The sequence below is a fragment of the Mytilus edulis genome, chromosome 1 (genome assembly GCF_963676685.1).
Source record: "Mytilus edulis chromosome 1, xbMytEdul2.2, whole genome shotgun sequence".
Classification (NCBI taxonomy): Eukaryota; Metazoa; Mollusca; class Bivalvia; order Mytilida; family Mytilidae; genus Mytilus; species Mytilus edulis.
The window spans coordinates 90,790,970-90,818,926 of NC_092344.1; the positions used below are offsets into that span (position 1 = coordinate 90,790,970).

A 27,957-nucleotide genomic window follows, 5' to 3' on the forward strand; every position below is an offset into this window, starting at 1 on the left:
TATCATTTATCTATTTTGATCCTGGTAAACAGCTGAAATAATGATTATTTTCCAAATGTACCAGTAATAAAAAATGTCTTACAGTAACAGAATAGCTTAAAATCATGGTCAAATTTCAAACTATTTACAATGTGGTAAATCTATTGGAGTTAAGACACTTTGCATGCTTACAATCCAGTATTTTTCAAACACACCCAAGGCATTTCAGATTCATGTTTAGCACAGTTCCTTAACAACAATAGAACATTTTGTAAATTGAATGAACAGTGCTTATTTGATTTCAAAGTAATTAAAAACAGTACAGAATAATGTCTGGATATGGATGGAAAACTTGAATATGACTTAATAATTTCTTGACCAGGCATTTGGATTGGTTTGATCAAAATTTTATTTCAGTATCTTGTCTATGAGATTTTGCATTTTAGGATCAATAAATCATTGTTTTTATATTTGAAATTTTACTCACAGGTTCTACTCAAACTAGTGTGATGTAAACAAAATGAACCTATAAACAGTTTTTGATTCATAGAAAAAAGGACAAACACATGAGTAAAGCACTTCCATGAATGAAGTAATGCATATTTAAATTTGTTTGATATCTGACTTACATATGACTGTCACATTTTATGATAAGAAGACCAGTGTTATTTTTGAATATCCTTGAAATATTGTATTTTAGTAACACATGATTTTCAGGTTAAAATATTTATCTCATTTCTAAAGCCAGGCCTGTAACTTTTGTTACCTTAAGTTTAAAGTTTGCAAATAAAAAGGACATATTCATATTTAAAGGTATAAAATAACAACTTTGGGTTTGAATTGTGTTAGTTAAAACACATGTATGTGGTAACCAAGAAAATAAATGAATCCACAGTATGTTTTATGAATATTGTACCATTTTTATGTTTCAGACATGGAGGTATGACATCAAGAGAAGAAACAAAAACACATAAATCGATTTTAGGGGAGGTAATTAGTCTTTTATTAATTTATTTTTTTAATTACCAAATTTTTATGGTTGAACATAGAGATTTATAAAAATAAGAGATGTGGTATGATTGCCAATAAGACAACAATCAATCAGAGTTGAAATGTCATGGATGTAAACAACTATAGGTCTCAATACTGTCTTGAACATTGAGCAAAACCCATTAGGTATAGCAATATATAAAATGTCCTGTCATGACAAAATGTAAAAAAATCAAAAATGGTTGTTGATGGAAGCTTTTAACGACCTTAACTGGTTATATAGCCCTTTCACAGTCAGCTCCAAGATGAAACTTTACAGCCTGACTTATGCTAAAAACAAAAACAAATATGGCAGACAGCATTCAACCACAATTATTGAATTCAAAGCTCCAGTTATGGGACAGGCATATACAGAATATGACTAGGTTAAACATGTTTAGGGAGTATTCAACCTTTACCAAACAATGATGGTTACATTTCAACTTGTTGTTTGTTAATATTAAATATTTAAAGGGGCACTAGCTGTGAAATTTATGATCACTGATTTGACTCAGATTCTCATATTTTATTTATGACAATGTAAAACATTTATCCAAACTATCAAAAGTCTAAAATTAACCATTTTCAGGGCAAGAGAACAATTATATGTAGCTTCGTTTCGTGTGTATTTTAGTCTAGATGCCATCTAATTAACTATCGAGTTGACCTCTAATGACCATATAAGCCATGTAAACATAAATATAGATATAAATAGATTAAGCTAAGTTGTGTGATTGGATTATTATAGGTCTCTTTAATTTTATATTATAGATTAAAAATATATGTTTCTGATCGTTTTTACCTGTATGAGATCGATATTTTGTGGATCGAATCTGTCAATCAAATGATTTACCTTTGTTTCACTTTCAATGTTGACATTCTTTTCCTTTAAATAACCAGTACACGGACAATGCATGGTGAATAATTCATTATCAATGTTTCTTATCTTAATCTGAAAAAAATGAACGGTTTTTGAAAGCGAATTATTATTTCACTATTTCACTTTCATTAATGATTGAACGAAAAAAAAATCATACTTTAGATTCTGTATATATCTCGTAGCTAGTGCCCCTTTCAGAAAGATAAATATGCATTTTTTTTACATTGAAAATATTGAAGAATTTAGTTTATCACAAATTACTGTGTTTCAAATTTGTAATTAACTTGGATCATTTCTCATTAGCTTACTGTGTATTTATTGAGATTTTCATTGATTTTGTAGACACGGGTACAGCCATTTGTAGAAGTGATGTTTCAACACAATACAGTGAGAACAAGCACTGGAGATGGTCCTAATCCTAGCTATAATGAAGGATTAACGTTACCATTCAGGTTAGTTTACAGGTGGTAAGACAGGGTGATCTTTTTCAGAGATAATTTATAGGATCTTATATGCATGATTTTATTAATCCTACCCAATAACAAAGGTGACTACTACATGTATTACTTATATTAGAAAGTTCCATAAAATATTTTCAAATGTGATAAAGCCACTTTATATATGTAAGCAAATTTATAAAAAAATCACCAGTATTTACATTATTATTTTACAAATGTTGTTATTGAAAACCAACTAGTTTTTGTAAACAATATATTTTTATGACTTTCACTAGAAAAATATTAGTGTGAACAAAATCATTTCTGAAATATGATCTTCTCTTAAATGAAAACATCAAAGATTAGAAAATGATGAAAAAGTATTGTCCCAAAGTCTATATGAAAGGACTAAAACAGAATATAGTACCTACAAAAATAAGTTGTTTTTAGTTTATGTATGATATATAATTTCAGAGCTCCCAATGGAGATTACAGTCCGTCCAGTCTACAGACCATTGATGATAATGTTTATCTTAACTTATTTGACGAAGTGCTAGTTGACATTGATAAGGTAATTATGTTCTACTATATCTTTATTGACTCAATACAGCTAGTGTTCTACTTAGTTTTCTGCTTCAGCTTTTTCATATGAAAAAATGGCTTTTATATAGTTTTATTAATAGTTTAATGATAAGCATGAACTCTATTGTAATATTTGTTTATTCTTGTTTGTATTGTGTGCTTTATCTTTACTCTTCAAGACTTCTTTTTCTGTAGCAATCCAAAGTGAGTATTGTTTCATGAATTCTAACACATGTATATTATTTTCCTATAAATGATAAAATTTGATTGAGTAACACTTTTATATTCCTTATCACTTTGACCTATGAACCCTCCAGCACTGTTAAATGTCTAAATCTTACAATTTTCTCCTATATTGATTTTAGTTGGTCAAAGAGTTATACATGTACAAAAAATGCATGATTATCAGAGATGTTAATTACCATGGCTCAACTGTTTTTTTAATTCACAAATTTATAAAAAAAAAAAAAACAATGTTTTAAACCTGCCATTGGTAAAATTATATACACTCTGCCATATTATTCTATAAATTATTTGGAAATAAATGAAAAAATCAAATAACCCCAAAACTTTCACCATGATCTAACATGTTTTATTTGTTATAATTGCCAACACTTAAATATGTTAAAAAGGCCTAAATGATCGAAAAAGTCTTATTATGCCTTAAAGTGTGTTGATGTATTGAGGCATTTTTATACTCCTACATTTCTAACTTGAAAAGTACATCTAATTTATTTGAAATTATCTACAAGTGATAATGTTTAATTTAACATATAAATGTATTGAAAGTAAGAAATAACAAAAATAACAAAATATAGACATGAGTATAGAATTTATTATTTATGTTTTAAATTATAATACTACAATTACTTTTTAGCTCACCTGGCCTAAAAGGCGAAAGAAGAAAAGTCTTCTCCTCTGAAACTACTGTGCCAAATTTAACCAAACTTAGCCATAATCACCATTGGGGTATCTAGTTAAAAAAATGTGTCCGGTAACTTGGCCAACAAACCAAGATGGCCGCCATGGCTAAAAATAGAACATGGGGGTAAAATGCAGTTTTTGGCTTATAACTCAAAAACCAAAGCATTAAGAGCAAATCTGACAGGATGTAAAATTGTTGATCAGGTCACGATCTATCTGCCCTGGAATTTTCAGATGAATCGGATAATCGGTTGTTAGGTTGCTGCCCCTGAATTGGTAATTTTGAGGAAATTTTGCTGTTTTTATACGCCCGGGACGGGACGTATTATGGTATACCGTTGTCCGTCTGTCCGTCCGTCGTCCACACTTCGGACAATAACTCAAAAACGCTTTCACTAATTTCCATGAAACTTAAGTGAATTGTTTATATCTATTGACGTAAGCTCCCTTTCGTTTTTTTTTAATTTCAGATTTTAAGTTTTGGATTTATGGGGCTTTATTCATAAAAAAGGGGGGATTTTTAACACTTCGGACAATAACTCAAAAAGGCTTTCACCAATGTCCATGAAACTTTGGTGAATTGTTTATATCTATTGACATAAGCTCCCTTTTGTTTTTTTTTAATTTCAGATTTTAAGTTTTGGATTTATGGGGCTTTATTCATAAAAAAAGGGGGATTTTCAACACTTCGGACAATAACTCAAAAAGGCTTTCACTAATGTCCATGAAACTTTGGTGAATTGTTTATATCTATTGATGTAAGCTCCCTTTCAATTTTTATAAATTTCAGATTTTAAGTTTTGGATTTATGGGGCTTTATTCATAAAAAAGGGGGATTTTTAACACTTCTGACAATAACTCAAAAAGGCTTTCACCAATGTCCATGAAACTTTGGTGAATTGTTTATATCTATTGACGTAAGCTCCCTTTCAATTTTTATAAATTTCAAATTTTAAGTTTTGGATTTATGGGGCTTTATTCATAAAAAAAGGGGATTTTTAACATTTCGGACAATAACTCAAAAAGGCTTTCACCAATGTCCATGAAACTTTGGTGAATTGTTTATATCTTTTGATGTAAGCTCCCTTTCAGATTTTACATTTCCGTGTTATGAATTTTAATGCTTAAAAAAGGGGGGATTTTCCAATAAAAGACAAGTTAAAAGAGCAACGGGCGTATCATGCGCTAAAGCGCAGCCCTTTATTTTGTTATTATCTTGAATATTATTATAGATAGAGATAAACTGTAAACAACAATAATGTACAGCAAAGTAAGAACTAAAAATAAGTCAGTATGACCAAAATAGTCAATTGACCCCCTAAGGAGTTATTGCCCTTCATAGTCAATTTTTAACAATTTGCTTAAAATTTGAAGATTTTCAATAACATTTTCCACAGAAAGTACTGTTAAAGATAGAGATAATTGTAAGCAGCAAGAATGTTTAGTAAAGTAAGATCTACAAACACATCACCATCACCAAAACACAATTTTGTCATGAATCCATCTGTGTCCATTGTTTAATATTCACATAGACCAAGGTGAGCGACACAGGCTCTTTAGAGCCTCTAGTTATACTGAATTGTAGAAATTATATTAAAATATTACTTGATATTTCAGGATGATAGGCAATCACAAACAGTTCATCAAAGGATAGAAAGGAAATGGTTAGGTCGAATGTGTGTTCCATTCTCTACTATATATTACAATGGAAAAGTAAGTTACTACTATATATTATAATGGAAAAGTAAGTTATCATGTAAATGTAGATGGTTTATTCCACTTTCTAGACATTTTACATGTTATACACAAAAGTTTATTGTGTATTTCAGACAATGTCAGCAGTAACATATTGTTGTCAACAAATCATATAAAACCAATCAATATTGGTGAAACAACCTTTGACCTTTGTTGTATGATTCAAATATTATGCCAAAAATGTTCTTTTTCAAACATTTTGATGATATACTTATAGAGCTGTTTTGTTCTTCTCCTCATGAGAGCAGTTACAGCAGAAAATATATTTTTAAGGCCCCACCACAAGGTGTTTGGTGTCATATATATATATTTAATGTATTGTGAATGTTAATAGAATAACTTATGTTTTCATATTTGTTGACTGAAAGGGAAATAAAATCCATGCTTTATATATTATTTAATGTATTGTGAATTTTGATAGAATAAGTTATGTTTTCATATGTGTTGACTGAAAGGAAAATAAAATACATGCTTTATTTTGATAATTTTTATACGCCCGTCGTCTTTTAGACGGGACGTATTATGCAGTCTGCACGGTTAGCCACTAGTCCGATGCCCCAGACTAGTAAAATTTCATTCGGACTAGTAAGTTTTTGCAAAACTTTTTTTGGCCCAATAGGAAAAATGTCAGAATATTGGTCTTTGGACTAGTAGTTGAACAAGTTTTTGGTGCAGACTGATTATGGTATACCGTTGTCCGTCCGTCCGTCGTCCACACTTTGGACAATAACTCAAAAACACTTTCACCAATTTCCATGAAACTTAAGTGAATTGTTTATATCTATTGACGTAAGCTCCCTTTCGTTTTTTTTTAATTTCAGATTTTAAGTTTTGGATTTATGGGGCTTTATTCATAAAAAAGGGGGGATTTTCAACACTTCGGACAATAACTCAAAAAGGCTTTCACCAATGTCCATGAAACTTTGGTGAATTGTTTATATCTATTGATGTAAGCTCCCTTGTAACTTTTATAAATTTCAGATTTTAAGTTGTGGATTTATGGGGCTTTATTCATAAAAAAAGGGGGATTTTCAACACTTCGGACAATAGCTCAAAAAGGCTTTCACCAATGTCCATGAAACTTTGGTGAATTGGTTATATCTATTGATGTAAGCTCCCTTTCAATTTTTATAAATTTCAGATTTTAAGTTTTGGATTTATGGGGCTTTATTCATAAAAAAAAGGGGGATTTTCAACACTTCGGACAATAACTCAAAAAGGCTTTCACCAATGTCCATGAAACTTTGGTGAATTGTTTTTATCTATTGATGTAAGCTCCCTTTCAATTTTTATAAATTTCAGATTTTACATTTCCGTGTTATGAATTTTTATGCTTAAAAAAGGGGGGATTTTCCAATTTTGGGACAATAACTAACACTTCCACAAAATTTTATGCAACTTTGATAAATTGTTTATATCTATTGACCTAAGCTCCCTTTCCATTTTTATAAATTTTAGATTTTACGTTTTCTTAAGTAATGAATTTTTATACTTAAAAAAGGGGATTTTATGAAACTTTGGTGAATATATTTTAAAATGTAACATCCCTTTTGATTTGTATATATATTTCTAGTTGATCATATAAATTCATTTAAAGCATAAAAGACAAGTTAAAAGAGCAACGGGCGTATCATGCGCTAAAGCGCAGCCCTTTATATTAATTAGGTTCCATATTTTTTGCTTTACATGTAATTTTTTTTTTCAAATAAAATTAACACAAAGGAACATCAAATTTTGAAACAAATTTCATTTTGCCATATGGCATATTATTCCAGTTGGAAATAAACCCTTCATTTTACTTGGTTGAATATTTTACTTTTCAGATTGAAGGTACTTTCCAAATAAAAGCCCCTCCCATTTTACTAGGTTACAGTGGTGAGGATGCAGAGGAGGATGGCATCAGCACCTCAAAGGATGGTAAAACTTACATGAGTTTATTTATAACCATGGAACCACCTGTATCACCACCAGAACCTATGAGAGAAAAGGTAGGTTGACATAGGATTTTCATATACATATTTTTGCAACTCTCAAAAACATGATATCTTAAAATTAAATATGGTTTTAAAGGGAAATAATCCTTTAAATATTAATTGATTGTTCCCCTTGTTAACATTCAACGCTGTGTTCTTACACTGACTTTCCAGTGTTCTATAATATAAAATTTTATGTGGAAAAAAAATTCATTGAATGAAGTTAAAAACCTGCAAGGGTACATGATTGGTAAAAAAAAAAATATATTTCTATATTATTCATATATACTATCTATACCCAAACTAACTCGTTTTTGTCAAGATCATTTTGGTCAAACTGAGTTATCATACAGTTAATAATTATTTTTTTTTTTAATTATTTTTTTTTATAATTGAGTTTTCCTTTTTTTTTATTGTATAAGAAAAAATCAAAGATGGAAAAATCTTCCTACCTTGCATAAAATGCATTTTGTATTGTGCAATTTTGTGATAACAGTCAAATGAACAAAGTATGAAGTGGAAATAGAAGTGGGATTCAAGAAAAATAAATAGAAAAATTGGAAGTCAATGCTTGAAATGTTTGCCATGTATTCTTATAGATTGCATAAAATAGGAAATATTAATTACAGTATGCGTACATGTATATTTGATTCTTTTACAGTTTGTAACGAATGAAAGTGAAAAATTATTACAATTTGCTGAAACCTGGCAGAATGAATTAAATGGTCGATTCCCAAAACGTGAATTTAAATCAACAGTGGTGGATGTTAATGGCAAAAGTGTGTTTGTTACCAGATATTTCAAGTCCTTGAAACCTCCAGAGGAACTAATTAGAGAAAATAATTTAGAAACAGCTGTAAGTACTAAGATTGAAAAATAATATTTTATTAATAAGGGGCTGTTTAAAAAGAATGAGGGATCAAAAGGCATTTTACATTTTTGGCTGCAATGCATAATTTTTTTTTCCTATATGCATTTTCCAAATCAGTCTTCAGATTCAAACCATCAGCATTTGAATAAAGTTTGAAAAAAGCAATATGAAAACTTATAATTGTAATTCTTATGTATTATTTTTAGAGTATAATTAGAATGTTGTTTTATGAAAATATATTTCCAACTGTTTAATGATTATTGTCCACAATTGATTTTTGATATATTTATAAAACACGGTGTGATTTATTTTCCTGTATACCTAAATTTTTACTATGTACCATGATACTATTTAAGACCTAATAATTCACAATTTTTTGCTGTATTTTCAGAAATTACTAGCCAGATATGTATCATTAATTCCTCATGTATCAGATGCAGTTGTTTTTCCTGGACTGTGTGATATCTGGAGTACCTGTGATGTAAGTTTTTACAAGCACCTGTTGAATATATATTCTGTATTAGTTTTTACCATTTTCAGTAAGTAATTAGACAAAATAAGAAATTAAGTACAGGTCAAAGTAGAATGACTAGTACAATGAACTGTTGATACACATATATTTCTTGGCTGTGTGTAACTTTGTCAGTTAAATGCAAATCGAGAAATAAAAATGGCAAAACTTTAACATGTAATCTTTGCAACACATTTAATGTCAATGAACCAAAAGTATAGGTGAAAGGTAAAATAATTAGATATAAAAAGATGTGGTATTAGTGCCAATGAGACTACTCTCCATCCAAGTCATAATTTATAAAAGTAAACCATTATAGGTTAAAGTACGGTCTTCAACACAGAACCCAGGCTCACAATGAACAATAGCTATAAAGGGCCCTAAAAATGACTAGTGTATACCCTTTAAGGCTTTTCAAATAGGAAAACCAAGGGTCTACTTTATATAAAATAACGAGAAACGAGAAACACTTATGAACAACATGGAAATTAATTGTGACAATGCAAATGCGTACCAAATTATCATAAACTAAGTATAAGTGGTTCCCCTTTAACTGAAATGATCACAAAGTTTAATGAACCATGACTGAGGTGATGTGACCATATAATCTCCATGGAAATAAAATGTACTACTACTTTTGCTAAATATTATTTTCTTGCTACAAAGTTTAAAATATTTATTTCCAGCAATTCCTACGCATGAATGTTGGTGACGAAGAAGAACATGCTGTTTTATTGACTAATTTCTTCCTTGGTATTGGTTTAAAAGCATGGATTATAATAGGTAAGGGTTTTATTTTAATAATGTTGTATTATGAAGATTGTGAAAAATGCACACTATATGAGAAATAATTTTAGGGTAAAACTTACAAGTTGGATGAAAAAGTAATCTTTTTGCTATGGGTAGAAGTAATGACCAATAAAATAAAGTAGAGTCAGTTATATTTTTTTTATAAATTATGTTTTTTATAAAATTTTGTTTGAGAGAAAAAAGAAAAATGACAGGAAAATGAACATTTTTTGTGTATTACAGGAACTGGTATCCCAGAAGGTCCTACTGCCTATGTATTGACTGAGGATGGTACTAATGGTTTTCTGATATGGAATGCTAATACAGGAGAACATTACAAAGTCCATGACAACTATTGTCCTCTAATCTCTATAGGCTGTATAATAAACGATGAAAATGTAAGAAATGTGCTACACTTCAAGTCCATTTGAAAGTCAAAACTCACTTTCAGAAACAAATCAACATTTTTAAACACTTTATATAAAAACTTGTTACAAGTGCTTTCCAAGATGGGTCCAATGTTATTTTATGTCTGTGACCCTCTGTTGAGGTCAAATAAAGTGAAGACTTTCAAAACAAATTCAAACAATTCAAACTCAAAATTTAATATTTAAGAAAAATATATACCGGGGTAGTTAGATTTAAACTGAAAATTGTCCTGACTTTTTTATTTACTTATGAAAAACAAATATTTCACAAAATGTCTTTGACTTTGAGGCAATGAATTGTGACAAGCTTCCATATTCATTTGCTTGCACAAATAGTGATAGTGATAATGGTTTACTTTTACAAATTGTGACATGGATGGAGAGTTGTCTCATTAGCACTCTTACCACATCTTCATATATCTATAGAAATGCTTACCAAGAACTTGTTTCTTTTAGATTTTTGCTAATGTACAACAGTATGAGAAACCAGCACAGATGAACTTTGAATTTAGTAATACATCATACTGGACACCATTCTATGGCAGAAGATTTCCAAACCAACACCTGGGTTCGATACAGGTATGACATAACAACTATAAGAAATTGTCTAAAAAAATGAAAACTTAGATGATGATAATATTGAAATCAAGCAATTTCACCTTAAAATTTTTAATTTCCTTTTGAAAATTTGATCCTTCATTTCATGCAATTCTATTTTCCATTAAATCTATTAAGAAATCTTTCAAGGATATAACTTTCTTCCTAGGATCCTTGATATATTGATGATCAACCTATAATAACCTATTAATATAATAAAAGTCTTAACAATTTTATAAAATATATTTTTGTTTTTCTTTACAACATTTTTCTGCTTTTATATCATTCTATCCTATAACAAGTCCATTCAAATTACAATAATTCAGATATTTCTATTTCATGTGGGTATTGATTCAGTTTGTCAATGCCTTAAGTGCTTCAAAAAATGCTAAAAATAATTGAAGATTTATTCAACCCCTTACAGTTTCTAATAGCCTTTTAGAAGATTCAAATGTTAATCACATGAATGGTTTTATGTTGCAAAGTCCATCCTACATCAATATCGTTAGAAAATTCAATTGAATTTATAAGAAAAATCATTGGAAGCGCTTGAAATTTTAAATGAGGTTTAACATTGAGCAATAGCATTCTTTGTAAAATTAATAATTTGATGTCATTTTCTCTTTTAGCCCGAAAGTCTTTATTATTTTACTGCAAAGAAAAATGTAGTAGAATTACAAGAAAAGTTAGAACAGCATTTAAAGAATAAAATAATGGAATGGAGAAGTCGTTACATCACACGATGGAACAGACATTGTACACAGATAATGAGAAAAGTTTTACCTATGTAAGTCTCATTTTGTATACCTTATTCTGAATAATGATAATGAGAAAAACCTGCATAAGCAATTCTCATTCCCATCCACATATAACCTTAATCAAAGAAAATGGGAAAAGTACTATTTATCTCCTCACACAATATTCATGAAAATGGACATGAAACACAATGGACATGAAAATTAGAAAAGCACTACCTATATCATTACAGACATTTCACAACAAAAATGGGAAAAGTACTGCCTTATTCATCATAGAACATCACATTTTACATGAAAATAAGAAAAACTCTTCCTATGTTCTCACACGATTCATATTATAAATACTAAATGAGAAGAATTCTGCAAAAATCCTCACACAACATCAAATTGTAAACAGAAAATAAGAAAATCTGACATAAACCTTCATACAACATCATTTTGTATTTAGAAATTGTGAGATCTATGTTTTCCCTTTTTTTGAAAGTTTTTAAAGAGTTTATAAGGTAACTTTGTCATTTGTTTTAAAATTTTATATTACAGTTTGGAGGAAAATTTAGGAAAGTCACCAGGTGCTTCACATCTACAGGACTTAGAGAATCAGTTTAGTTCCTATAAGGTAAGTCATACTAATGTTATCCATAAAACCATGTTGTCATCTCTAAAAAATTTAATACCCTTTCCGTATAGATTATCAGGTTTTCTACACATAGATTTCGTAAAATATCAGCTGTGAGCCACAGTGTGAATTGTTTTGGCGAGTGAGTGCAGAGAACAAGCTTAAAATCTTCACATTGGGTCTTTAAATCATGTTTTCTACCCTGTTATTTTGGTTGCTGGTTGATTTGTCAGCATTTCATTGAAAATAAGTCTCACTTTAATGATTGGTGCATTCAATTCTAAAACTTTTTGATGTTTATTATGATATGAGAATGTAGGGAAATCTGTAAGCATCCTATTAAAATGGTTAAACAGACATATCTGGTTTATTTCCTGTTTAATGCTTGCATCATTTAATAATGTCAGACTTTAAAGATATATTCTTCAAGTTATGAGACTCTCATTCTTAAAAGATTAATAAAAACAAGCACTTTTCATTGTAACCCAAACTTGCTGTCTAGACCAAGGGTTTTGAAACCGTCATATTACCAGACTTGTCTTAAATTGAAAGCGTTTGTCCTAAACTGTAACTGGGATTTAGGACAAATTTTATTTTTTAACAGAAATAGTTTCGGTCATTTCGTTGAGATTGAGTTTCTAAATCGCCATTTGAACTTGTTTTTGGGATACGATTGCTTTTAAGCAATCTGTAGACTTTTACTTTTGACTCAGGGCTCATTCCCTCACGTCAACCGTTTTATTCTAAACATTCAGCAACATCTCAGATTCTTATGATTGTCTTGCTTTAAAAGGTAAAAACAAGCAAAAGGATTGAACATAAACAACTTTCCTGTAATGTTCTTCTCATAATCTTCATGTTTGATTTTTCCCTTGACTTATATGCGTGTTTTTAACAACACGGAAAATCAGAATTAAGCAGTATTTTTATTTAGTGTTTTTATAAATTTAGAAACACGTCAGAGGGAATTCCCCAGTTTTGATAAATGCGAGAGTTCTATTTCTGTCATATAGGGTGCAATCAACAGTTTTTTTCTATGACGTCACATTTTGAGGGACCATGCATAAGTGACCCTTAGTGGTGGACTGATTAATAAAGATACTTGTATAAAACTAGATATCACTGGAATCAGAATGTTCTCTAGTTTATAATGAAATAAAAATAATGTGTACTTTTAATATATTAAAAATATTCCATCCAATGAACATGGGGGAAAAAAGGTCTAATTTGAACATAAAAAACTTGAAACCTGGTCATGTGCACACCCATGAAGACATGATCCATGCACATTTTACATAATCAAAACTGTATGAAATTTGTAGGTTTTTACCTGGCCTTTCAAAAAAATCTTGTTTCAGGGTACGGTTTCCTGCTCCGAAAAGAGCTACAGTGGCTGCAAATAAGTTTTTAATTTTCACTGCCAAAAAAACAGGTTGTTTACAGTGTTGTCTCCCCTCAAAACATGTAAAGTTAATATAATTTTTAAAATTATTTCAATCATTCAACCTGTTTTAATTCAAAGCTAATTAACTAATTTTTACAATCAAATACAAAAAACATGATACTTTTTCACCAATTGAGTAAATAAACAGGGGTTTCCCTCCATGGTTATTTTTAGTCGGGGAATAACCCCTAGTTTTTTATACGAAACTGTTTATAGCACCCTTAAGGCAAAACTTTATATGCGATATATTAAAATTTCTTAGCTTTTCTGAATCTGTACACTATACCGATTAAAATGATGTCTGACTTTAAGGATTGTGACCACGAATAGTGAAAATACAGCTCTTTTTTCATGTCGCATAGTACTGGCATATTGGCCAGTGGCAAACAGTTTAACCAGCAAAATCCAAACATTTCCTGTATCTCATTTTCATCAGTTTTACAAAGAAAATAAATCATAAAATAGGGTTTCTTTTGAATAAATAGAATAAAAACTATGAAATAAGCATGAATAAAGTTACTTTAAATATATTTTGTCCCTAGTATTATGTGAACTTAGTTATAGCTGAGTTGAGAAAAATATGGAAATAGTTTTTTTCTTAGGGATGGCACTTGTACTTTTATGACTTTAAATAGTACCAAATATATATTATAATGAATTAAAATTTATGTCACACTGATCAGAAATACAGGTCAAAGTAGAAAAAATCTACACTTTGCATGTGCAACTTTTGGTTTCAAATATATGAGAGATTGAATAAAATATCATGACGTCACAAAAAGTTGAAAAAAACTTCAATATTCGCGCAGAGTCTGGTTTTCTTATTTCTGGTTGCTATGTACAAATCTGTAATATTTGCATTAAATATACCAAACTGATGCTTTTAAATTAAAGTATACGTGCCGTACAATATTTTTCAGAATTGTTTTACTCCATTCGCGAACACATTTCTATGCGAAAACATCACTATAATATATATTTGTCCCTTTAAGGGTGCAATCAACAGTTTTTTTCTATGACGTCACATTTTGAGGGACCATGCATAAGTGACCCTTAGTGGTGGACTGATTAATAAAGATACTTGTATAAAACTAGATATCACTGGAATCAGAATGTTCTCTAGTTTATAATGAAATAAAAATAATGTGTACTTTTAATATATTAAAAATATTCCATCCAATGAACATGGGGGAAAAAAGGTCTAATTTGAACATAAAAAACTTGAAACCTGGTCATGTGCACACCCATGAAGACATGATCCATGCACATTTTACATAATCAAAACTGTATGAAATTTGTAGGTTTTTACCTGGCCTTTCAAAAAAATCTTGTTTCAGGGTACGGTTTCCTGCTCCGAAAAGAGCTACAGTGGCTGCAAATAAGTTTTCAATTTTCACTGCCAAAAAAACAGGTTGTTTACAGTGTTGTCTCCCCTCAAAACATGTAAAGTTAATATAATTTTTAAAATTATTTCAATCATTCAACCTGTTTTAATTCAAAGCTAATTAACTAATTTTTACAATCAAATACAAAAAACATGATACTTTTTCACCAATTGAGTAAATAAACAGGGGTTTCCCTCCATGGTTATTTTTAGTCGGGGAATAACCCCTAGTTTTTTATACGAAACTGTTTATAGAACTGAAGTGGAGTTTTCTATATTTTACCGTTATGAAACTGATACTGTACTCTCATAAAGAAATTGAGACTCATTCATCATATCATAAATTAAATAAACGTTCTTGTTCCAAATCGCAAGTCGCGGGTTTCTTTATGTATTAATGCGCATGCGTCTAGTTTTCTTGATTTCAAGGGGTATCAGATTGAGTGGTTGTTCTGGATTCCCTGCTTATTAATTAATTTGAAACTCATTGGATTCTTTCTATGTCTGCCTGCTATTGAGGGTTTAATATTGTTGTTGCATAATTTAAAATCATATGCATCATTTAAATTAAAATCAATGAAGTTTTACCTATAACACCCCTTTAGCCAAATGGAGTCTTCCATATTATCGTTTCGAGTTGTCTCCCTTTCAGAAAATCGTCAAGAAAAAATTAACTCGTTAGATGTCGATAAACGTCGTATTATATTAAGAACGATCTCAATTTAAACAGAGGAGTGTGTACGGAAGGATTCATGCCCACTGACCCAAAGGAAATTAATAATTAAAGAGTTAGAAATGGGGTTCCTCCTAGAATTAACGGTGATTAGATACGAAGTGCATAGTCCGAGGTTACTGGGTACAAGTCAAATCGGCACCTGGTCAAACGGCACCCATAGAAAAAGTCAAATCGGCACCTGGTTAAATCGGCATCTAGTCAAATCGGCACCTATTTAAAAGTCAATTCGGCATCCAATAATATTTGATATAATAAATGGAACTGGGAAATGGGGTTCCTCCTAGAATTAACGGTGATAAGATACGAAGTGCATAGTCCGAGATTACTGGGTACAAGTCAAATCGGCACCTGTTCAAATCGGCACCCATAGAAAAAAGTCATGCTTTTTTGCAGCAGTATCCTTGGATCAATTTTTTCCTCTTAGATCTTTTCTATTTTGGCCAAATCTCACGAATTTGCTTAATGAAAAGTTGGCAAAACTGCTATACATGTGTCAATGAAAACTATATGGCAATCGTATCCCTCAGAGCATTCTGCTCTTTGATTGTTTAGTTATCCCTTTAAATTTCCAGTAATAAAAGTGCCACTCCAGTATTGTGTATAATCCTGAGGGCCCTCCTAATAACTATATTAATGCCTCGGGGAAATATGGCTAATTATCGCCAATCCTTTCACCTGTGTTTTTAATTCACACCTGGCTATAGTATTGATCACAAGCTCAGAACTAATATTATTAAGAAATTAAAATTCCATAACAACTGTCTTCATTATTTAATTACATTTATGCTAAGACAATTGTAAATTCTCATTTAAAATTAAATTAAAACTCGATTTAATCAGAGACATGTGTATATATGTCTCTGCTACTAACACACGTCCTTTGTTTACTATGTAATACACCGTTGAAATTGTCTTCTGCAGATAAGACACTAAATCGTAAATTCAAAATGATTTCATGCTAAATAAAGCAAGAGCAACTATTATCATTAATATTCAAACACTATCAATGGCAAAAAAAAATAAAAAGCCGATGATTTCCTGTGAATTTGATCAACAAAACTAACCCCGGAAACAAGTCCGGATTTGCTAGTTTAAGTATTTCGCAAAACATCTGGTTTTAATTTTGTCTTCAAAAACGAAAGAAAATTAAGCGATGTCTGAGAAATTCTTCGTTTTGAGTCATTAAAGTCATTTCATTTATAAACTGTCGCCTTCTTTTAATTGCTCTTGAATGATTTTAGAAAAACAGTAGGAAAATGAAGTAGATGCAATGCAACAGTTAAACAAGTTCGTTGAGGCTACGAGTATCAGCATACTCAGTTATGATCAGTTATGTGATTTTGACAATCTTTTTTTGAAAAAGGGCACAAACTTTTAAGTTATCTCAAAATGGCCGAAATTAGGTTAAAAAAAATTCGGATCCTTGGTCTAGACGTTTTGTACTGTGGTTTCAAACAGAAAAGTTTATTTCCATTTTCATCAATGTTTCAATATAGAGTCATTGGGCATTAATCTTTAAAATTTTGACAATAAAATGAATTTCTTCTGATAATTGAAATTAGGTTTATGCATAACAGATCTTTTTTAAATTTTTCGTACAGAATGTATTTATTTTTGTAGAATTTCAGCATTGTTCCAGAGTTAACTGACGTTAACTGTCAAAAAAATCATTATTTATGAGCTTGTCTTGAAATAGGCCAAGCTGGTTGCAAATTACAACACAATATTTGTTAAAAAGTTATAATAATAAGTTGAAGTTTGTTTTAATTCATCTTTTCAAAATTTTCTTTGAGGAACAACTCTCTTGCAGTTTAATGTTTTGAGACCTTAATCAATGAAGACCATTTAATTTTAAACCCCCCTTTGCAGTTTAAAGTTTTGAGACTGAAATCAATAAAAAAATCATTAATATTAAAGTGTCTTATTGTGTCAAATGAATAACTCATTTAATCATAAACTTTTCCTATAGTTACAAGGACACTTTGTGTTAATTCAAGTTGCTTTAACAAATCTAAAAAAAGTCTTGACATAGTTTTTGTCGAGCCTGCAACTTTTGTTGCAGAAAGCTCGACATAGGGATAGTGATCCGGCGGCGGCGGCTGCGGCGGCGGCGGCGGCGGCAGCGGCGGCGGCGGTGTTAGCTAACTTCTTAAAAGCTTTATATTTTAGAAGGTGGAAGACCTGGATGCTTCATACTTTGTATATAGATGCCTCATGTTACGAAGTTTCCGTCAGTCACATGTCCAATGTTCTTGACCTCATTTTCATGGTTCAGTGACCACTTGAAAAAAAAGTTAAGATTTTTTGTAATGTTGAATTCTCTCTTATTATAAGTAATAGGATAACTATATTTGATATGTGCGTACCTTGGAAGGTCCTCATGTCTGTCAGACAGTTTTAACTTGACCTCGACCTCATTTCATGGATCAGTGAACAAGGTTAAGTTTTGGTGGTCAAGTCCATATCTCAGATACTACAAGCAATAGGGCTAGTATATTCGGTGTATGGAAGGACTGTAAGGTGTACATGTCCAACTGGCAGGTGTCATCTGACCTTGACCTCATTTTCATGGTTCAGTGGTTATAGTTAAATTTTTGTGTTTTGGTCTGTTTTTCTCATACTATATGCAATAGGTCTACTATATTTGTTGTATGGAATGATTGTAAGGTGTACCTATCTAACGAGCAGATGTCATGTGACCTTGACCTCATTTTCATGGTTCAGTGGTTAAAGTTAAGTTTTGAGTTTTGGTCTTTTTATCTAATTACTATATGCCATAGGTCATCTATATTTGGTGTATGGAAAGATTTAATGATCTTTATGTCAGTCGCGCAGGTTTTATTTGACCGTGACCTCATTTTCACGGTTCATTGCACAGTGTTAAGTTTTTGTGTTTTGGTCTATTTTTCTTAAACTATAAGTAATAGGTCAACTATATATGTTGTATAGAGGTTGCACTTTGTAAATACAGCTGTTTCTCAAAACACGCCTCTTTTGGGGAGTAATTGAATATTCATAGAAAATTCATTTTGGTTTACATACTGGTTCCCAGTTATGCTCTCTGTGTTCTATATCGCAGAGACAGAACTTGGGAATGTTACCAGTAAATAAACACGTGCATATTGTTTACATTGAAATCTGTGGTAACCTTTCATTCGAGGTAGGGGTTGTTAAGAAAATTAGTGTAAGTTTAAACTCTGAGAAGTTCAGGGCATATAAACGTTGAAAATATGCCGCACAGCCCTATATTTTGACCTTTGAAAAAAATTGTGGTGCATATGAACTTTCAATTCTAGGATAAGATTTTTTTCAAAACTTCATAGTAAAAGTGGTACAGTTTTAGCCGTAAAAGGAGTTCCTATGGGAAATTGCATTGTCAATATTTACAGAAATGCAACCTATATAGGGTGAAAAAGGGGAACATTCAGAATTTAACCAAATTTGCTTTATTTCACAGATTTTAAAGAAATTAACTCAAATAAGAAGTTTTATAAATATTTAATGAAGATTGATAGAATCCTGGGCCTTAAATATGATGACTCAGCATAAATTCACAGTTTACAGTATGCATAGTTTACTTAAAGTCCTGGATACAAAATTAAATCATAATATTTGCATATTTGTAAGTTAAATTGTTAAGAAGTGCTTATATTTACTCTTCGCAGTCATTGAAACTCATAGATCCTTCCTGAATATTATTTATGGGGTATTTGTGTCCTTTCGATAACCCAAAAGTAAGCCGCAACACCTAAATCTGCTTTTTTGTCACCACGGCATAATAAATACAAGCTAGAAAAACAAAAATATCTCAAGAAAACTTACAATAGTGTGTTCTATCCTGAATATGTACTAAATATTCCAAATTGCTAGAAACAGCAGAATTATTTAGGAAATTTGAGGCCCCAGGGGCAAGAAACATAGAAAATTGCCTACCCCCTGGGTCATAAAACAAATAATTTAACTTGTAAATGCTATGATTTTATGATTTTAAAGTTCTTGATATAGAAAACAATAACTATGCTTGGAAGTTATGCAAAAATCAAATGTTAGCAGTCATCTCTACAACATTTTAAGTGAATTTATATCTCAGACTGGTATCTGCATACATACAACTATTGCAAATATGGCTTTGTTTGAACACTTCTAGTATATATAGTAGCTAAATTGTGTCAGATATATGGTTAAAGATGATACTGTTGTGACAAGAATTCTAAATTGACCATTTGAGGCAGAAAATGTGTTCTTTAATTGACAAATAGGCATACAGTAAGATGTGGACTGGAGATAGAGGCTGGATTGGATACTTTATATAATCTTGAATGTTGTAATGATTGACTGCTAAACATTACATTTATGATATTCTGATATGCTTTCAATATGTTATCAAAACAGTTTTTAACAGGTTCTAGGCATTTTTTATCAGAAAATATGCAAATAGGGTAAGCTGGCTATAATTAAAGTCTTGTTTTCAAATTCTTTAAAAAATTGAAACAGGGGAGGGGGTATGAAATGTATAGTAAAGAAAAACTTAGAGTATACACAGTGATTTCTTTAAGACTTTAATTCTGATAAATGAGTATTAATGTGAGAAAAACTGATTTTAGAGAGTTTTCTATTTAAATAAATGTCTGTATAGGTTGCACTTTGTAAATACAGCTGTTTCTCAAAACACGCCTCTTTTGGGGAGTAATTGAATATTCATAGAAAATTCATTTTGGTTTACATACTGGTTCCCAGTTATGCTCTCTGTGTTCTATATCGCAGAGACAGAACTTGGGAATGTTACCAGTAAATAAACACGTGCATATTGTTTACATTGAAATCTGTGGTAACCTTTCATTCGAGGTAGGGGTTGTTAAGAAAATTAGTGTAAGTTTAAACTCTGAGAAGTTCAGGGCATATAAACGTTGAAAATATGCCGCACAGCCCTATATTTTGACCTTTGAAAAAAATTGTGGTGCATATGAACTTTCAATTCTAGGATAAGATTTTTTTCAAAACTTCATAGTAAAAGTGGTACAGTTTTAGCCGTAAAAGGAGTTCCTATGGGAAATTGCATTGTCAATATTTACAGAAATGCAACCTAGAAGCATTGTTAGCTGTACATGTCTGCCTGGCATGGTTCATCTGACCTTGACCTCATTTTCAAGGTTCATTGGTTTTTGTTTAGCTATCTTGGTTAATGTTAAGTTTATGTGACAGTTGTATTAAAGCTTAGCTTTATACTTAGGACTATCAACATAATGTCAATGATTAGTATAGAAGGCGAGACATTTCAGCGTGTGCACTCTTGTCATTAAAGAGGAAAGCTCTTTTGACTCTATGCTCAATTTTTATACGACCACAAAAATTTTAATTTTTTGGTCGTATATTGCTATCACGTTGGCGTCGTCATCCTGCGTCGTCGTCGTTGTCGTCGTCGTCCGAATACTTTTAGTTTTCGCACTCTAACTTTAGCAAAAGTGAATAGAAATCAATGAAATTTTAACACAAGGTTTATGACCACAAAAGGAAGGTTGGGATTGATTTTGGGAGTTTTGGTCCCAACATTTTAGGAATTAGGGGTCAAAAAGGGCCCAAATAAGCATTTTCTTGGTTTTCGCACTATAACTTTAGTTTAAGTGAATAGAAATCTATGAAATTTTGACACAAGGTTTATGACCACAAATGGAAGGTTGGGATTGATTTTGGGAGATTTGGTTCCAACAGTTTAGGAATTAGGGGCCAAAAAAGGGCCCAAATAAGCATTATTCTTGGTTTTCGCACAATAACTTTAGTATAAGTAAATAGAAATCAACAAAATTTTAACACAAGGTTTATGACCACAAAAGGAAGGTTGGGATTGATTTTTGGAGTTGAGGTCACAACAGTTTATGAATTAGGGGCCAAAAAGGGGCCCAAATAAGCATCATGTTTGTTTTTGCACCATAACTTTAGTATAAGTAAATAGAAATCTATGAAATTTAAACACAAGGTTTATGACCATAAAAGGAAGGTTGGGTTTGATTTTGGGAGTTTTGGTCCTAACAGTTTAGGAATAAGGGTCCCAAAGGGTCCAAAATTGAACTTTGTGTGATTTCATCAAAAATTGAATAATTGGGGTTCTTTGATATGCTGAATCTAACTATGTATGTAGATTCTTAATTTTTGGTCCCGTTTTCAAATTGGTCTACATTAAGGTCCAAAGGGTCCAAAATTAAACTTAGTTTGATTTAAAAAAAAAATGAATCCTTGGGGTTCTTTGATATGCTGAATTTAAAAATGTACTTAGATTTTTAATTATTGGCCTAGTTTTCAAGTTGGACCCCCCAAAATTAAACTTTTTTTTTGTTTGATTTCATTAAAAATTGAATAAATGGGTTCTTTGATATGCCAAATCTAACTGTGTATGTAGATTCTTAATTTTTGGTCCAGTTTTCAAATTGGTCTACATTAAGATCCAAAGGGTCCAAAATTAAACTAAGTTTGATTTTAACAAAAATTAAATTCTTGGGCTTATTTGATATGCTTTATCTAAATATGTACTTTGATTTTTGATTATGGGCCCAGTTTTCAAGTTGGTCCAAATCAGGATTCCATATCAAGTATTGTGCAATAGCAAGAAATTTTCAATGGCACAGTATTGCACAATAGCAAGAAATATCTAATTGCACAATATTGTGCAATAGCAATTAATTTTCAATTGGAGTTATCTTTCTTTGTATAGAATAGTAGTTGATAATATATGTTGGAAATTTGCCAGACATGACTATGATGTCATTTTCTATTTTTATTTGCCAATAACTTTATGTAAATAACTTCATTGGAAATTTGCCAATATAAATTGTTGCTGATGAAGCTTTTTTTCCTTATCTTATCTAAAATGTTTTTAGATAATGTATGTTGGACATTTGCCAGACATGACTATGATGTCATTTTCTATTTTTATTTGCCAATAACTTTATGTAAATAACTTCATTGGAAATTTGCCAATATAAAATGTTGCTGATGAAGTTTTTTTTATTGTTTTATACAATAAACAATGTATATTCACTTTTACTACCAACCAATCTTTACCATTCAGTGATAACAAGCACTTTATTTTACATTTTAATATTTTATGATGTATTTAAAAGAGTAGTTATTGTTGCAAACTCCATTAGAAATTTGAATTGATATGAGTTTTGGAAAAAAGGGAAACGGGGATGTGAAAAAAAAGGGGGGGGGGTTAAATTTTTCTCATTTCAGATTTCATAAATAAAAAGAAAATTTCTTCAAACATTTTTTTGAGAGGATTAATATTCAACAGCATAGTGAATTACTCAAAGGCAAAAAAAAACTTTTAAGTTCATTAGACCACATTCATTCTGTGTCAGAAACCTATGCTGTGTCAACTATTTAATTTTAGATTTAAAAAGTTTGAAGAAGAAATCTTTAATTGATTTGTAAAATCTTGACATTTGTTTTGTGTAAAAAAAAAAACATGTAATGTCAAAAATTTGATCACAATCCAAATTCAGAGCTGTATCACGCTTGAATGTTTTGTCCATACTTGCCCCAACTGTTCAGGGTTCGACCTCTGCAGTCGTATAAAGCTGCGCCCTGCGGAGCACCTGGTTTCAGATGTGAAGTTATTGAGCATTTATTATTGTCAATTTTATAATTAAAAGCATTTTTTGTGATAATGCAAGTTGGCGGCTGCAGAATTGTTAGAGATTTTATCATACAACATGTATTACTTTTTAACCGGATTTTTGTGACAAAAATGTCGGTTATTGATTTGGGGATGTACGGCGGGCGGGTGGCAATCAAATGTTGTCCATGCATTAACTCATGAACCGTTCAACCAAAGCTTTTAAAATTTTAATTTGTTGTTACTGACAACTAAATGAAGGTCAAGTTCAATAATGGCGATTTTGACTTTTACCGTTCAGGAGTTGTGGTTCTTGAAAGATTGAAAAATGGAGTTTCCAGTCGTGTCTGTGCATTTACGCATGAACTGTTCTACCAAAGCTTCCCAAATTTTAATATGTTGTTACTGACAACTAAATGAAGGTCAAGTTCAACAATGGCGATTTTGACTTTTACCGTTTTTATGGTTCTTGAAAGATTGAAAAAAGGAGTTTCCAGTCGTATCCGTGCATTTTTAGGGAGTTACCATAGACATGACAAATTCTCTTGTATTTTAATCTTTGAGTGATACTCAAGTTCTATATGTGCTCCTTAAAATGGCTGCATGTCTGTCAGATATGATTAACCTGACCTCGTTTCATGGATCAGTGATTAAGGTTCAAGTAAATCAAATCTATATCTCAACAAGAATGTGTCCAAAGTACACGGATGCCCCACTCCCACTATCATATTCCATGTTCAATGGACCGTGAAATTGGATAAAAAATATAATTAGGCATTAAAATTAGAAAGATAATATCATAGGGAACATGTGTACTAAGTTTCAAGTTGATTGGACTTCAACTTCATCAAAAACAACCTTGACCAAAAACTTTAACCTGAAACATGCACTTTCATTTTCTATGTTCAGTGGACCGTGAAATTGGGGTCAAAAGTTTAATTTGACTTTAAAATTAGAAAGATCATATCATAAGGAACATGTGTACTAAGTTTCAAGTTGATTGGACTTCAACTTCATCAAAAACTACCTTGACCAAAAACTTTAACCTGAAGCGGGACAGACGGACGAACGAACGAACGGACGGACGGACGGACGAACGGACGCACAGACCAGAAAACATAATGCCCCTCTACTATCGTAGGTGGGGCATAAAAACTCAAAGCAATAAATCAGGTATACAATAATTAGTAAAAGTGTATGGAATAATTGCAAAGTGTACATACCAGCCTGGCCAGTCTCATCTGACCTTGACATCATTTTCATGAATTATTGGTCAACTATGCATTTTGGTCAAGGTCAATTATATTTGGTGTATGGAAAGATTGTAGGGAGGTTTCGTCTGACCTTGACATCATTTTCATGAATCGTCAAGGTCAATTATATTTGGTGTATGGAATGATTGTAAAGGATACATGACAATCTGGCAGTGTTCATATAACATTGACCTCATTTGCATGGTTCTTTGGTAAATGTTTTGGTTTGATCTATTTCTCAGGTACTCTAGAACATGTATTTTTGGTGTATGGAATGATTGTAAGGTGTGCATGTCTATGTCTGTATGGCATGGTTTATCGAAATGTGACCCCCATTGTAAAACCTACATATTACAAACTTTCAAGATAAGTTCAATCATAAGTAAAGCAGGTGATACATTTCAGTATGTGCATTCTTGTTCTACATTTGATTTTTTTTGTACCTTTGTTATCTGCTGTCTATTTTTTAAACCCTTTGTGATTTTGTTTTTTGTTTGTTTTACAATTGTGAAAGGAAAGTAAATGTTATTATATGAGTATGATTGAATGATTGGCCTTATTGCCATTTGTAATACTGGGGCAGATATGATTTCTGTAGCACATAAACAGGTATGTTAAAAATGAGCTAAGTGAGCAATAAAACTGACCTTCCCTCAATTTTCATTTTTATGCCCCACCTACGATAGTAGAGGGGCATTATGTTTTCTGGTCTGTGCGTCCGTTCGTTCGTCCGTCCGTTCGTCTGTCCCGCTTCAGGTTAAAGTTTTTGGTCAAGGTAGTTTTTGATGAAGTTGAAGTCCAATCGACTTCAAACTTAGTATACATGTTCCCTATGATATGATCTTTTTAATTTTAATGCCAAATTAGAGGGTTTACCCCAATTTCATGGTCCACTGAACATAGAAAATGATAGTGCGAGTGGGGCATTCGTGTACTGGGGACACATTCTTGTTTTTATATATATTTTCGTGAGTATCAAATTTTGTGGATCAAGGAAAACTTGCATTTCCACAGATGTTTTATTTTGTGGTTTTACCAATCTCATACAAAACCTAAAGGAATTTGTAATTCTTTGAATCTTTGACACTGTTGTTCACCTGAAATCCACGAAACCCTGCAAAAATTGGTATCCAATGAATAATAATAAATCCTCATTATTTATCTTTTTTTGATGCATTTTAATATCAAAAAGCAGGTAAGTGTTGTAAAGTTTTATGATCTTTGACTGTTGACTATTCAAATGTTTCAATAGCTGTTAAAATTTGACCCTAATTATCTTTTTTTTTCAGGTGTCAGGATTTCCATTAAACATGCCATTTACAGAAATATCATCCATCACAGAAGAAGTATTTTCTACAGGCGTACATGCCCAGGAGTCAAGTGATGTAGAATTTGCCCTGGCTGTATACATGCATCCTTACCCAAACAATGTCCTATCTGTATGGGTGTATGTGGCATCACTCATTAGAATGAGATAGCAAGATTTAGAACCTATAGTGATAGTGCTACCAATTACGTTGTTATTAGTTATAGTATCCGTCCATTCCAGATCTTAGTAAATTCTACATTCTCAGAAATTAAATTATGCATCTGAAATTTCAAATGAACAATAAGTGTTATTATGTATATTTATTGATTTTTATTATTTTCATTTGTGAAAGTAACCATTATCAGGGTTTTGACTGTGTAGACATTTCAAGGATTAATTGAAAGAATGCATTCTTTCACAAATGAATTGTTTTAAGAATATATTTTGGGCAGTCTTCCCCTTCTCCCCTGTCTTTGATTAAATCTGAGTGCCATGATTAAAGATGATAGCAAAGTTCCTGTAGTTCACAGCCATAGCAATAGACAATACTAAGGTTTAAAACGAAAGTAATATGAGTTATGTCACAAGACAAAAATGTTCATGTGCCCTTGTTAAGTCATTTGCTGGTCTAAGTGTAATGTTAATGTGTTGTCTATTTATTAATTTTCTTTAAAAATAATTTATTTTTCCCTTGAAACATATTTTGCTAAAATGAACTAAATTCTAATCTAACATGAGATTCTGCTAAACCTTAGATTCCAATTAAAGTTTCAAAGCTGGGAATTATCAGATAATGTTTAGTCTAAAACGATACAAGTCTCTAGTGTTATGGTTGAAATGATTGATAATTTTACTGTAAAGGCTTATTTCAGTCATATCAGATATCACAGCCTAATCATTATTATTTAATGCAGAATTGCATCCTTTAAAAAGGAATATATTGTTGTTTAACTTTTTAATTGGACTACCAGATCAATTACATATCATATAACTATGTTGTTAATACAAACGTTAGAATATTTATGGATATTACAATAGAGATATGATGATTAATGTTACACATTATTGCATTAATAGAATCATTTATTTCCTTAATGGATAAATGATTGCTTATTTAAAAGTACATTTTCCAGATAGATATGAAAACAAAATGGACAGCCAAGATCACCGTCCATAGTTTTTACAATGGATGGAAATGTTTATGCAATGTGTTTTAATGAATTAGTTTCAGAAAGAATTCACCCAAAAATATTTTACAACAAAATGGATAAGACTGTCACTACTAATAAGAACATTTTTTTTTAAATTTGGAGTAGAGGGGGAAGGATTTTTTTCCTTTTGTTTTTAAACCACAGATTTTCTTTAAATATATTGCATATTTGTTAGTGAGTAAAGGGAGATGTTGAATATATGTCAATTTTTAAACCCCATCAAGTGAGAAGATTAACCCAGAATGTTAAGAGTTACTTTTTATATGTTTTCAAGGGTATCTGTTCCCTTTTGAAGGTTTGAAACTTGACATTTTTTAAACTTTATTTACTCATAAGTAACATTTAATTGATGGAACAAATTGATTATTTTTTTTCTTAAATTGAAACTTCAAAAAAAAATATTCAAGGTTTCAATTTGAATTTGACTTCATTCTATAAATTGATCTGATTTAATTTGAATTGATTAAAGTATAAAAATCTTGTTGAGTTAAAAGCTTAAAATTGAAATATTTTAAGTGGCTACAGAATATGACCTATTTTTGATACAGACGTTGAAAGTATGAGAATGTTGTTTTACTTTAGATCATTGGGATCAATGAAGCCTGTGATATCAATATATTATTTATTTTATTATAATAAATGCTCATTTATTTACTTTTGTTAATTGTTTATTTAATGGATTATCTGTCAGGATTAAGTCTATGAAGAAAGTGAACAAAGTCTGTATTACAAAATGTAAATATTGGTTTTAGTTGGGTGAATTGATATATCTTGTAAAACAGAAAGGTCTTGTATCAATTTTTGATAAGTACACAGTGGTAATTGATGTCTTGTTTGTAATCAATAGCAATTGTTGACCAAAATAGCTTTTTTTATGCC

At 31.0% G+C, this 27,957-nt stretch overlaps 1 protein-coding gene across 1 annotated transcript in view; it reads left to right on the forward strand.

Moving 5' to 3' along the window:
• Positions 1 to 27,732, forward strand: part of LOC139494488 (coiled-coil and C2 domain-containing protein 2A-like) — a gene marked incomplete in the record, with an annotated part of 66,945 nt that extends 39,213 nt beyond the window's left edge. Inside the window, 13 exon segments of the mRNA XM_071282650.1 lie at positions 912 to 969; positions 2,231 to 2,340; positions 2,800 to 2,896; positions 5,449 to 5,544; positions 7,410 to 7,574; positions 8,221 to 8,415; positions 8,822 to 8,911; positions 9,628 to 9,724; positions 9,974 to 10,128; positions 10,615 to 10,737; positions 11,385 to 11,542; positions 12,054 to 12,129; positions 25,848 to 27,732. Of these exon segments, the coding sequence (XP_071138751.1) occupies positions 912 to 969; positions 2,231 to 2,340; positions 2,800 to 2,896; positions 5,449 to 5,544; positions 7,410 to 7,574; positions 8,221 to 8,415; positions 8,822 to 8,911; positions 9,628 to 9,724; positions 9,974 to 10,128; positions 10,615 to 10,737; positions 11,385 to 11,542; positions 12,054 to 12,129; positions 25,848 to 26,036 (1,609 nt within the window).
• Positions 27,733 to 27,957: the final 225 nt, after the last annotated feature.